The 13,361-nt window shown below is 42.7% G+C and overlaps 1 protein-coding gene across 20 annotated transcripts in view; it reads left to right on the top strand.

The window, feature by feature from the left end:
- The window catches only part of SV2B (synaptic vesicle glycoprotein 2B), a 218,317-nt gene extending 205,351 nt beyond the window's left edge, over positions 1 to 12,966 (top strand). For all 20 annotated transcript variants that reach the window (XM_067029562.1, XM_067029569.1, XM_067029566.1 and 17 more), the window contains 3 exons: positions 2,002 to 2,202; positions 6,446 to 6,605; positions 9,904 to 12,966. In XM_067029562.1, the coding sequence (XP_066885663.1) occupies positions 2,002 to 2,202; positions 6,446 to 6,605; positions 9,904 to 10,087 (545 nt within the window). In that variant the 3' untranslated portion in view covers positions 10,088 to 12,966. The remainder of the gene's footprint in view (positions 1 to 2,001; positions 2,203 to 6,445; positions 6,606 to 9,903) is intronic.
- The last annotated feature ends 395 nt before the right edge of the window (positions 12,967 to 13,361 follow it).

Below are 13,361 nucleotides of genomic sequence, written 5' to 3'. Positions count from 1 at the left end.
GAGGAACTTTGATTCATCTCTTAATTTGTTTAGCTCTGAAGTTTATGAGCTGAGATACTTGAGATACTCAGATACTCTGAGATACTTGCATTATATCCAGATCAATGCTTTCTCTCTGGCACTGGCACCAAGGCACAGTTTATGCAAGAACATCTTTTTCCTCCATGATGTCAGCCTCAAAAGGTTCAATATCTGGTCTCTAAATACCCCTTGGTCTTTAACTAGTCAATTATGGGATTTATCTTCCTAATTTATGTTTAGCCTGAACTTAAAAAAATATTAGTGAGTTCTATACATTTACTCTTTGGCATATCTTTTATTTTCTCCTTTCAAGTTTCATTGATGCCTCTTTGCTTGCATACTCTTTTTATTTTATTTTATTTGAATAAAATTGCTTTACAATGTTGTGTTAGTTTCTACTGTACAATGAAGTGAATCAGCTATATGCATACCTATATCCACTCCCTCTTGGACCTCCCTCCCCAACTTTCCCCCCATCTAGGTCATCACAGAGCACTGAGCTGAGCTATACAGCAGGTTCCCACTAGCTATCTATTTTACACATGGTAGTATATTTATGTCAAACCCAATCTCCCAATTCGTCTCACCCTTCCCTTCCTCACTGTGTCCAAATGTCTGTCCTCTACATCTATGTCTCTGTTCCTGCCCTACAAATAAGTTCATCTGTACCATTTTTTTAGATTCCACATATATGTGTTACCATACGATATTTGTTTTTCTCTTTATGGCTTACTTCACTCTGTATGACAGTCTCTGGAACCATCCACGTCTCAACAAATGACGCAGTTTCGTTCCTTTTTATGGCTGAGTAATATTCCATTGTCTATATGTGCCACATCTTCTTTATCCATTCATCTGTCGATGGAGTTCACAACAAAATTGGAAGAAAGATACAGGGATTTCCATATGCCACCTGCTCCCATGCCATAGCCTCCCCCATTATCATCATCCCCCACCAGAGCGGTACATTTGTTATAATTAATGAACCTATGCATCATCATCACGTAAACTAGCTTTCTCTAGTTGCTGCGAGTGGAGGCTAGTCTTCGTTGAGTTGCGCAAGCTTCTCATTGCGGTGGGTTCTCTTTGTTGTGGAGCACAGGCTCTAGGCGTGCAGGCTTCAGTAATTGTGGCATGTGGGCTCAGTAGTTGTGGCTTGCAGGCTCTAGAGCATGGGCTCACTAGGTGTGGCGCACGGGCTTAGTTGCTCTGTGACATGTGAGATCTTCCTGGACCAGGGCTCGAACCCATGTCCCCTGCTTTGGCAGGCGGATTCTTAACCACCGCGCCACCAGGGAAGCCCTAAGATTTATTCTTGCTGTTGTACGTTCGATGGGTGATTGGCTCAATCTGGACCCACAAACCTGAACATGCTTCAGAATAAAAACCATTTGCTCCTTGGTTGTGGAGGAGGGAAAGAGATGACTAAGTAGAGTACAGTGGATTTTTAGGGCAGTAAAAACACTCTGATAATATGACGACGGCTCTTATCCATGTGTCCAAGCCCATCAAACGTACAACAGCAAGAGTAAATCTTAGGGCTTCCCTGGTGGCACGGTGGTTAAGAATCCGCCTGTGCATGGGCTTTGGAGTGATTGGCTCAATCTGGACCCAATTCTCTGGTCATTTCCCTCGTATACGCTGGGTAGCCTCAGAGGCCAGGTATGGTGGCCCTTAATGTCATCTTGTTGATACAAACAGAACCATTATCTGGCTTGAAAGATGCTGTACTTAAGCATGTCCCTCAGTGAATGTTCATTTCCCCTTGCTTATAGGAACTTGAACAGGTCGTTACATTTTTTAAAGTTTCCTACTTCATCCATACCTGGCCATGCGTCACCTGGATTTTGAGACTGTCTGATTGCCAGGGGGCGGTACCACCTGCCCAAGGAAGGGGCATAATTTTTTCCCTGCTGCTGCCCCAAATCTCCCCAGCCTCCCTCCATTTCCTGTGAACCAAACGTCTCCTTCTCTCCTCAGACCTCTACCAGCATAAGTTCATCAACTGTCATTTTATCAATGTCACCTTTCTGGAGCAGAAGGAGGGCTGCCACATGGATTTAGAGCAAGACAACGACTTCTTGATTTACCTCGTCAGCTTCCTTGGCAGTCTGTCTGTCTTGCCTGGGAACATCATATCTGCCCTTCTCATGGATAGAGTCGGAAGGCTCAGGATGATCGGTGAGTTGTTAGGGATGCCGCATTCGTGCTCTAATGGGCTAAGGCAGTGGCTTAAAGTGTATGAGAGCAGTGGAATTTTTCTTAAAGAAATCTCACACAGGAAACCACACAGGTAAGATGGAATCTGCTGGTGTAGAACCAAGGAGGCACATCTGCAAAACCCCAGGGCCCCGTGGAGGTCTGGTCCATGCTAGGGACACATCTTCATTTCCTGACTCAGCAGTTCTGTGACACTTAGTTATTTTATTAGCACTTCAATAGATATTCAATATAGCCACTGTACCCACTCTGTAAAATGCTCTTAAATGAGCATTGGTTTCATTTGATGATTTAAAATAAATCCTATTACTTATTATTATTTAATAGTGATAACATTTTGGGCTTTGGAGTTTGGATAAGCTCATGTTGGAATCCTATCACCTAAAGGCTGTTTGACTTTGGACACATTCCTTCATGTCTCTGGGACTTATAGATAAGGAGACCTATAATGAGCTGGTAGGGGTTTGTGAAGATTGAGCATAATGTACCCAAAGCATCTCATAGTGCTTGGTGCATTGCAGGTTCTCATGTCTGCCTTGCTTCATTCAGCAGTTTGTTAGTGAAACACATGCCAGGCATAGTGAACAAGAAACAAAATATATACACCCAGGGCCAGGGAAAATGTACACCCATTAGAATATGAGTCAAGGCCAAGAAAGCGGAAGCAGACAGTATGCTAATAAACATGCCATGAGTTCTGCCCCGGGGATATAGCTGATCAGTAAAAATTAATTCCAAGATCCTAGCAGCAAAGCTCAAAGGAAACAAGATAAACCACATAACCATTTTGTCAATAAGTAGTATCATGAATATTTAGAATGGTGAGCCCAAGTCATGCCTGTGATTTCTGCTTTTTTTTTTTTTTTTTTTTTTTTTTTTTCGGTATGCGGGCCTCTCACTGTTGTGGCCTCTCCCGTTGCGGAGCACAGGCTCCGGACGCACAGGCTCAGCGGCCATGGCTCACGGGCCCAGCCGCTCCGCGGCATGTGGGATCTTCCCGGACCGGGGCACAAACCCGTGTCCCCTGCATCGGCAGGAGGACTCTCAACCACTGTGCCACCAGGGAAGCCCGATTTCTGCTTTTTAATCTCGTGGTGAGGACGGTCATCTCTCAGGCATGGCAGATTGAGCTGTGTCCCCTGTTAGCAGCAATGCCCTGGTTAGACCTGAAACCTGATGACGGAAGATGGTGGCTTATTAACTTCTGTGACACTTGTGCCCAGCACGGTGCCTGCCACTGAGTTGCCACTTAGTAATGCTGTGAGACTGACCTGAGCCAGCAAAGATGACCTCTTTCCTAGATGAGTTGGAAGCACGATGGTTAAAATAATACCTGTTTGCTCCAGTGAGACAAAGAGTGTGAGAGTAGATGTGTGACACTTCTGCCATTCTGTCACTGGTCCTTTGTTTTTTTTCTCACTTTGGAAATATTAATATGTAATGAGCTAGACAAATAGTGTGTTTGGAGCAGTCTCTCCAACCTGTCTAATCAATGCAGAGAAGAAAAGCAGGTGACCAAACCCAAACATTTTTACTTGGCACTTGAACTAAATCACTTGGAGCAGCTCTGACAAGCCTGTTTTTATGGGAAAAAAAAACACAACAGTTTTGGAGGAGAAAAGAGCAATCTTCATACCAGAAATTAATTTCTGTCTCTGGTCTTTTAAGTCCCAGGGTTGAACAGTGAATTCTGTGGTCAGGTCCTGGAGTAGCTGAGGAAGTTCTTGGGAGATGACAGTCGATGAAGGGTGGGGTGGGTGCATCTGTGAAGAAGAATGGATGCCCCCCCCTCAACCAGGGACAGAAGGAGGGCTGGGGGCAGGGAGTAGGCAGGGTAGGGAGAGAGTGGACATCCTCTTCTTTGCCATCGAAGCCCTTCTTGTCTCATGAATGTATCACAGATAAAAATTGATTTCTCTAATGCTAAATAGAGCCATACCCACCAAACTGGATATCTGGAACTAATATTTATTATTCTTTATATCTCGCTTTTTAATTAATGCCTGTATTTTGTTTCTGAGCCAGATTGTTAAAAGCTCGGACAGTGCCCCCTTTGTATCTTTAGTAAAAGATCTGGCATATAGTGCATCAACTGCGATATTTTCAGGGCCCAGTAAATACTAGGTGCTCAATAAATGTGACCATGGGATGTGGGTGACCTGTTTTGAAACTGCCTCTCCCATGACCCTTAGACAAATCCCCTATTGAGTATGCTGGAGAATCATTTATCCTGCTTTTTCTGCTGCTGTGCCCTTTCCTGGGCAGAAGTTGTGCCTTGTTAACAGCAGAGAAGAAAGTTTTCCTGATGAGCCTGTTGCTCTTCATTTATTGATTGAATAAACATTAATTTATGCAGCATAATTCTCCGCCAGGCTGTATGGTTGGCAATGGGGATACAGCAATAATTGAGACAGATAGCATCCTTGTGCTTAAGGAAAAATGATCTATTGAGAGAGAAAGATGTAAACTAGAAATTTCATTTAACTAACACTTAGGAAGTGCTTATTATAGGTCGGGATTTTTTCCAAGCGTTTTGTAAGTATTAGCATATTTAACCCTCACCATAACCCTGTGATGGGGAAAGTGAGACAGCCCAGGGAGGTTAAGTGACTCACTCAAGGTCACACAGGGGGAGCTGGGATTTGACCTCAGGCCTCTCCATCACAAGGGGAATAAGAACAAATGATGAGAGTGAAAGAACTGGGCACCAGAGGGACCTATAGTGGGAAGAGCTAACATAGGTGAGGGGTCAGTTCCCTATCACTGAATTTATTTGATGATAATATTTTGTATTCAACAAACATTGTACGCCAAGCCCCATGGCTGGCCACTTTGAGGGATGCATGCATGTCGATGATACAGTTCTCAGGGCACTTGTGGTCCAGTAGATGCCAATCTCCTCCCATTCTAGTTGACTCCCTGCTGTTGGAAAGAGGCTACCAGGCTATCCAGTCGCAGCGCTAGCCCTTCTCAGAATCAATAGATATAAAGCAGTTACCATTCCCCAGCTCTTCAGCAGGGTTTGGCACCAGTCTTGGCAGCTCCAGGTCTCAGGGTGAGATTCCAGGTGGAGGCCCCCCAGGAGGCACTTGTGGGTGAGGCCAGACCAGCCTTCTGGTTTCTTGGCAACCTGAAGACCCCCCCTCCTCCAGGGTTCTGATGCCTGGGTGGGACTCTTGCCCTGTTTCCTAGCTGGTTGTTTGGGGCCTGCTTTCTTCCTTCCTTTCTGCTAACTAGTCCCACCGCATTTCCAGACATACTATTGATCTGTGCCCTGCACTCACTCCAGGCTTCCCAGGCTCTTCTGGGCTGGACGTATTGGATTTCAGTAGGATTTGACAAAGCCTTCTTTCAGTGGGATCTCTTATCATTAGCTGTATCACCCAGGGTCCTAGTGGGAAAAGGAATTTACCCCAGAGAGTTCTAGGGTAGGTTTTAGAGGTGTGGGCAGGGTTATGGGAACAAATGAGGCAGATGAGACACCCAGATACTAGCAAAAGTGGGCAGCAGGCTCTACCTCCAGGGCTGCAGGGACAAAGGGAGAAAACAGCAGGAACTGAGCCCAGGGAGAGCTGGAACCAAGGAGCAGGAGGTGTCCAGGAGGAACTGTCGTCCTGGCGGGAAGCAGCATTTGCCAATAATGGGCTTATAAAGCAGGATGGGAATTAGGAAGAAGTATTCCAAGCCCTTTCTCCTCACAACTGACAAGGAACCCCCAGGTATGCAGTCCATGAGGGTTAACTTCCCGGGGCACAGAGCAGAGCTGAGAAGGGCAGCTCAGATATCTGGGGTGGAGATGGGCATACATGAAAATAAGCAGCATGGCCCTTGATCAGGTGTTCTTCTGTTGCCCTTTTGCACCTGTGTTCTCAGTGGAATGTGAGCTCCATGAGAGTAGAGTCTTTTGATACTGATGTATCTCGGGCACCTTAGAACAATGTCTGGAGCATAATAAATTCTCTACTAATACCCACACGCTCTGCCTTGTTCTCAGTTATGCCGGGCTGGACAGCACCACAGGGTGAGGTTTTCGAAATCCTTCCTGGAGGCTAATTCTGGTGATATGACCCACGTAGAAGTCTCTAATCCCATGGCTGGGGTACCATGTACGGGGTTCACATCTTTGTGTAGAGATGAATCTGTTTTTTCAGACGTTGTCTGCCATGGGCTTCATGTTTCTTTCTGCCCTGATCTCCCTCTGCAGGTGGCTCCATGCTCATCTCGGCTGTCTGCTGCTTCTTCCTGTTTTTTGGCAACAGTGAGTCGGCGATGATTGGCTGGCAGTGCCTGTTCTGTGGGACAAGCATTGCTGCCTGGAATGCTCTGGATGTGATCACGGTGGAGCTGTATCCCACCAACCAGAGGTCAGTTCCTCTCTGGGCTTCCCTCTGGGACTTTCTTGGACTTCTTTGGCCAGAAGTCTATTTGCCCCAAGATCCTCCACCACAGCCATCTTGGTCTTCTTCTTCCTTTTTTTTTTTTTTTTTCCATTTTTTTAAGTAAACATTTTATTTTGGAATAATTTTAAGTTTACAGAAAGGTTCCAAAGATAGTACAGAATGTTTCTGCATACACTTCACCTAGCTTCCCCTAATATTAACGTCTTACATAACTATGGTACATTTGTCAAAACTAAGAGATTAACATTGGTACATTATTAGACTCTGACTTTATTTGGTTTTCACCAGTTCTTCCACTAATGTCCTTTTTTTTTTTTTCTGTTTCAGGATCCAACCCAAAATACCACATTGCATATAGGGTGTTTTTTGTTTTCTTTTTTTAAACATCTTTATTTAACATCTTTCTTTAACATCTGTATAATTGCTTTACAATGTTGTGTTAGTTTCTGCTGTATAACAAAGTGAATCAGCTATATGCATAGGTATATCCCCATATCCCCTCCCTCTTGCATCCCCCTCCCATCCTCGTTATCCCACCCCTCTAGGTGGTCACAAAGCACCGAGCTGATCTCCCTGTGCTATGCGGCTGCTTCCCACTAGGTATTTTACATTTGGTAGTGTACATATGTCCATGCCACTCTCTCACTTTATCACAGCTTACCCTTCCCCCTCCCCGTGTCCTCAAGTCCATTCTCTACATCTGTGTCTTTATTCCTGTCCTGCCCCTAGGTGCATCAGAACCATGTTTTTTTTTTTAGATTCCATATATGTGTGTTAGCATATGGTATTTGTTTTTCTCTTTCTGACTTACTTCACTCTGTATGACAGACTCTAGGTCCATCCACCTCACTACAAATAAATCAATTTCATTTCTTTTTATGGCTGAGGAATATTCCATTGTATATATGGGCCACATCTTCTTTATCCATTCATCTGTCGACAGACACTTAGGTTGCTTCCATGTCCTGGCTATTGTAAATAGTGCTGCAGTGAACATTGTGGTATATGACTCTTTTTGAATCATGGTTTTCTCAGGGTATATGCCCAGTAGTGGGATTGCTGGGTCATATGGTAGTTCTATTTTTAGTTTTTTAAGGAACCTCCATACTGTTCTCCATAGTGGCTGCATCTATTTACATTCCCACCAACAGTGCAAGAGGGTTCCCTTTTCCCCACACCCACTCCACCATTATTTGATGATGGCCACATCTTGGTCTTCTTGGTGTTCCACGGACCAAATGTCTTTTAGGTTGTTGAGTTTCTCCTGCCTGGGGGCTGGCATAGGACGGGATTGGGAAGGCTAAGGCTTGATAGGGTGGGGTTGATGGCAAGATGCAAAGGATAAGGGCAAACCTTGTCTAGGAGAGAACTAGGGCTAAACCATATGTATTGTGCAATCCAAAGGGAGGTGAGAACAGGCCTGCCAATGGGAAATGAAGTGAAAAGGTGCAGAACTAGACAAACAAAGGGTGGGGCAGAAATAAAGGTGGGTATGAAGCATGATGGTCTAGGGCATTTGTGGACAATGGGGCAGGGATGTCCAGGGTTTCCTTTTATTTTGTGCATGCCCTATGGGAAGAGGCCTGGTTTACAGGCATAGGGTCAAGGCCATTGCTTAGCAGTTATTTCTCCTCTTGGAGGGGGAATTTTCAAGACAGCAGGTAAGTGGCTCTTTGGCCAGAAAGGAATGTGAAGTGGTGTGGAAGGCAGGTAAATGCAATTCTGCATCAAATCTTAATGATATTCCCAAAATTGATGACAGAGGTATTGGGATAGAGGTAGCTATGGAAAAACACAGAATAGTGAATTTGGAGCCTCTTCTGTTAATCAAAGAACTTCTAAGTTTTACAAAAAAGAGGAGGAAAAGTTATCATTATTTCAATGGTATGTGATTTAAAATCCAGTAAACCTAAGAGAATTAAACAGAGACTACCAGAAACAATAAAATAATTTGGTAAGGTGGTCAATAATAAAACTAATTTAATAATTTATAGATTTTAAAATATATCAAAAAATTAAAATTGAAATCCATCTAACAATAGAAGAAATCATAAAATATATAGGAATCAATTTGATGAGAAAGGTGAAACACTTATGTGAAGAAAACCATTAAGCTTTACTGAGAGATATAAAAGAAGACTCGACTATATGTCAAGATATATATTACTGAATTCTAAGAAGATTTAATCTTACAAAAATGTCAAGTATTCTTTAGTTTTTAAAGAGTCCATTCAAAACTCCATGAGATTTTTCCACACTCTGGGAACTTGAAAAAATTAAAGTTTATTTGGAAAAATACACATGTGAAAATATCTAAGAAAATTCAGAAAACAAAAGGATTGGGATTGGGGCTGGTGAAAATGGATAAAGGTGTAGTGTAGTATAGTTATAGAAAAAATGTAAGAAGAATTTAAAGTACAAAAATATAGCCATATTCTTCATAAACTAGTGGTGTGAAATAGAGATATTTTGCTTAATCTGAGGAGGACTAGTCCCGGGAATATTGTCTCTGTATATAGATGGAGTCAGAAAAGGATTGATGGTTAACAGTAGTTATCACTGGGAAGTGTGATTAATAACAATTAAGATTAGCTTCTGCCATGGGTGACACAGACCCCAAATAACTGTACACTTAGGAAGATAGGCACTAAAGCCTCTTTTTATCTTCTTCCTCTTTCATGAGCTCAGCCATGGTCCAAGATGAGACCATTTGTATTCCAGGAAGCAGGATGGGAGGAAAAAGGATAAAAGAAGAGAGCCAAAGGACCACTCTTGACATCTCTTAAGGGAGTTTCTCAGGAGCTGCTGGGAGTACTTACATCCCATTGGCCTAAACTTAGTCACATGGCCAGACTCAGAAATAAGGGAATCTGGGAAATGTAGTCTTACATTTGGAGACATGCTATTTAGGGAGAACTAACAGTCTCCGCCACAAGAGGGTCGAAGTGTTATAATGGGGAACACTTACACTTTCTGCTTCATCCTTCTTCATTCTTTCAAGTTGGGGAAGGAGATACTTCAAAATGTTAATAATGGTGATTACTTTCAGTGGTGACGTTATATATTCTTTCATCTTTATGTTATTCTGTATTTCCAAATTTCTAAAATAAGAATGTGTTACTTTTATATTTAGGGAAAAAAAATTCCCTCCCACACCTTCACCATACTTCTTTAACAAGGGAAAGAAAGAACTCAGTCCCACATATCTAAGGAGGTCTAGTTTGCATCTCCCAAAATGATTTACTTTCTTCTTCTTTCACAGGGCAACAGCCTTTGGCATCCTCAATGGATTATGCAAATTTGGCGCCATCTTGGGAAACACCATATTTGCTTCTTTTGTTGGGATCACCAAAGTGGTCCCCATCCTTCTAGCTGCTACTTCTCTCATTGGGGGTGGCCTGATTGCTCTTCGACTGCCAGAGACTCGAGAACAGGTCCTGATGTGAACAACCTACGGGGAAAGGAAATGTTGGAAGAATCTTGTCCGGGAACCTTAACTGCACCTACACTTCCTGTCCATCACTGTCCAGAGGACACATGGATAGCACAGGAGGAGAAGTTGAATTTGTGACCCCTAGTCTAGCACGCATTTCAGCTGTCTATATGTTTGTAACTCAGGTGACTGATTTGAGGGTGTCCTGAGCTGTCCTCTCTTAGAGTCCCAGAACTGTGTGCTTGGCTAATGGTGTCCCCAGCCCAAGGCGAAGGAGGATGGATCATGCCCTCCAAACTAAGTAAGGGGTATTTCCGCAAGTGAGGTGCAAGGACTTTTTTCATTCATTTCAAAATGAATTTGAGAAACACTCAATGTCCTGCATAAAGTTCCTCGGAGCCCAAGGACCTGACAAATTCACTTGGCGGGGAAGTTGAGTCATCATATGAATACTGAAGTACAGGATACATATATTTTTGCATTTAAAGTATTACTTATCATAGTTTCCATTTGAAAATTGGCACAATAGCATTGAAGATACTCTGATATAGAAAACCAAATATGTGAGCAATATCTGTAGAAATCTACTTTACCCCCTCCAAGGGTCCTAAGTTTTCCATGATGATTAGGTAGTGAATTTAAGAATATTTATTCCTATTTTGATCTCGTCAAAGAAACTTAATGAGATAGGTATTCTGTAAACTAACTTTGTACATAACTGTCTTTGGGTTTCACTTGCAGAAATGATATCTGCAAATATTTGCCAGCATTTAGCCATATTTTGAGAGGAGTTGGTGTTTGAGTTTCCAGGAAATTGGGGCTGATGGAATGAAGTGCAAGCACAACTTCTTACAGCCGTTTAACTTGCTGTCGAGAGGATGCACTTAGCAAACTCACGTTGTACAGTTCCTTACATTCAGGAGCTTTTCTTCGTGTGGGGGGAGGATTTACTTTCCTTTCTTACACAGATCACTGGTGAAACGCAAGCTCACCATCTTCCATCCTGGCATTTGACGTTGCTGCTCACCCAGAAGAAACATGGGAAGTCTTCCGTGACCTCTGGCACCCTCTTTGTAGGCGAGAATAAAACACGGTGGGCCACATGGGGGATTGAGGGAGGGATGGGGAAGTGTAGCCACAGATCTTCAAAGTGTAAATTTAGCAGTAAAACACAATCCGTATTTGTTATAATGGTCAGGTCCAATGACAAATCTACCTGATATGTCTCGGTTCAGGGTTTTTGAAGCGGTCATTGGCATGGGAGTTAGGGAGTGTAGTGGATGTCACATATGTTTACATTCAGTGTTCCAAGAGAACACTTTCATGAGATCCAGTTTGAAACATGAATGGGGGTAGGAGTGGGGGTGGGGTGAGGAACCCAGGACAAACTGTTTTCCAAAGGTCAGTAATAGACTGAAGTCTTGACTCCATAGAAAAAGAACAATGTTTCAGCCATCACAACTGTCCTGCATGGAAGCGACAGTGAGCTGTAAACCCCTCCCACCAGAGGTGACCTTGCTGAGGCCAGGTGAATACCAGTCACCAAGAACCAGTTCTTTGAATTGATTTGTGATGCTCTCAGTTCTGTAAAGTGCCACACTTTCTCTATCAGAAACCTCAAAAATTTAAAGAAAATGATGGCTACATTGAGTGTATTTTCTGTTTTGGAGAAACACCAAGTCCCGTGATAACTTCAGGCCATCTCTTGGTTATTCTCTGGAGTAGAAGAAGGTAGACAGGAGGAAAGAGTGTATTCTATAACACATTTCTACCCTGGATTTGAGATCAATTTTAATGGTTAAAAGGTTTTCTCTGCTTCTCATGTTCCCCACCTCTTTACTGGCCATTTTTTTTCTGTGCAGGGAAGGAAGACACATCAACTCTGATTTGACATCCTGATTCCCCCAAATATATAAATATACCATTGTGTGTTAGTATTTCTCTCAGTGTTTTACAGGAGTTACCTAACATCAGTGCTACATCAGTAATGAGAGAGCCAATGTAATATAGCTGTAATATACTTGCTTGTGATATGAAATACACTGGCTAGGTTCATAAAACAGAATTGTGTAAACCAGGATTACCACATCCCTTATAACATAATTCTTCAATGGGATAATACAATTTGATGAGCTGTTACTGCTTAAGAAATTTACAAGGCAGTGAGGGTCTGCATTTCTAGTTATGATGGATCTTGCAAATCTAAAACCTGATTAATTTTTGAGCATTGGAACGGCTGCAACGATTTGGGGTAAACTCCATTTGATTCCTAAGTTCTAACTTCTGCATTATCTTTATGGCTCCTTTATACCAGCAACCTAACCAACCAAGGGCAATTCCCATCCCATCAATCATCCAGGCCTTTGTAAAGGTACAGCCATGCTCGCAGCCTTTTCTCACGAAGGATTGTCTGGCACTGGGACCTGGCCACTTCTTAAATGCTGTCACTCTTGCTGAGATAAATGCTTCTTTAAAAATAGTCTCTGTGGCAGGTCATTGGGGGATAATGTACAGCATTCCTGGCCAGGCGCTTCTTTTTCATTTCATGTTCTACCCTGAGAAACTCCCTATGGCATCCGTGGAGAATTAAAGGGATGAGGCTCTCCCTCATTGAGTAAATCTGTTTGCAGTTCATGATGTATTTTATGATGCCCAGTTTGGGAGTAGTCACTTTTAATGGTCTCAGCTGTATTGTGTCATCCGTTGATGCTGATTTTTTGATATTTTGTTTTACTGGAAATAAATAGTGAAAGGGGTGTGCCTATTTGTGACGTTTATAGCACACAACCCAGAGGTTATGTAATAAATAACCCCATTCCCAGGGTTCCCTGGCACCTTGTATTAGTTCATTAAAAATAATAATAAAAATAATTGTAAGCAAGCCTTAAAGAACTGAGACTAGAGATTATTTCCAGATGCTACAGTCTCTTCTGGATTCTTAGATTGATTGGATCAGCTGGGAGGAATGCTGACAATCATTTCCTTCAACTTCCTTATTTTGCATAGGGGGACCTTGAGAGGTTAAATGATGTGACCAAGGTGACATGTAGTTCTTGGAGTGGGTTACAAGTCCTATGATGATGCTGTCTGTCTAGTTCTGGACTAATCTCTCAGTCACTGATATGTTACTACAAGGTCTCCCATACTCTTTGAGGAAAGGGAAAATGTGACCAACACTTACCTGTGACCATTCAATGAAAGCTCACATGATTATTTTACATAGAGTAAGTTGAAGGTCCAGTGTAAACACAAAAGGATTAGTATGTTTGCATCCATTCAGTTGGTCA

This window comes from Kogia breviceps, chromosome 3 (assembly GCF_026419965.1).
Source record: "Kogia breviceps isolate mKogBre1 chromosome 3, mKogBre1 haplotype 1, whole genome shotgun sequence".
Taxonomy (NCBI): domain Eukaryota; kingdom Metazoa; phylum Chordata; class Mammalia; order Artiodactyla; family Physeteridae; genus Kogia; species Kogia breviceps.
The sequence above is the reverse complement of the archived record's forward strand: the minus strand, read 5'-3'. Positions and strand labels throughout refer to the sequence as shown.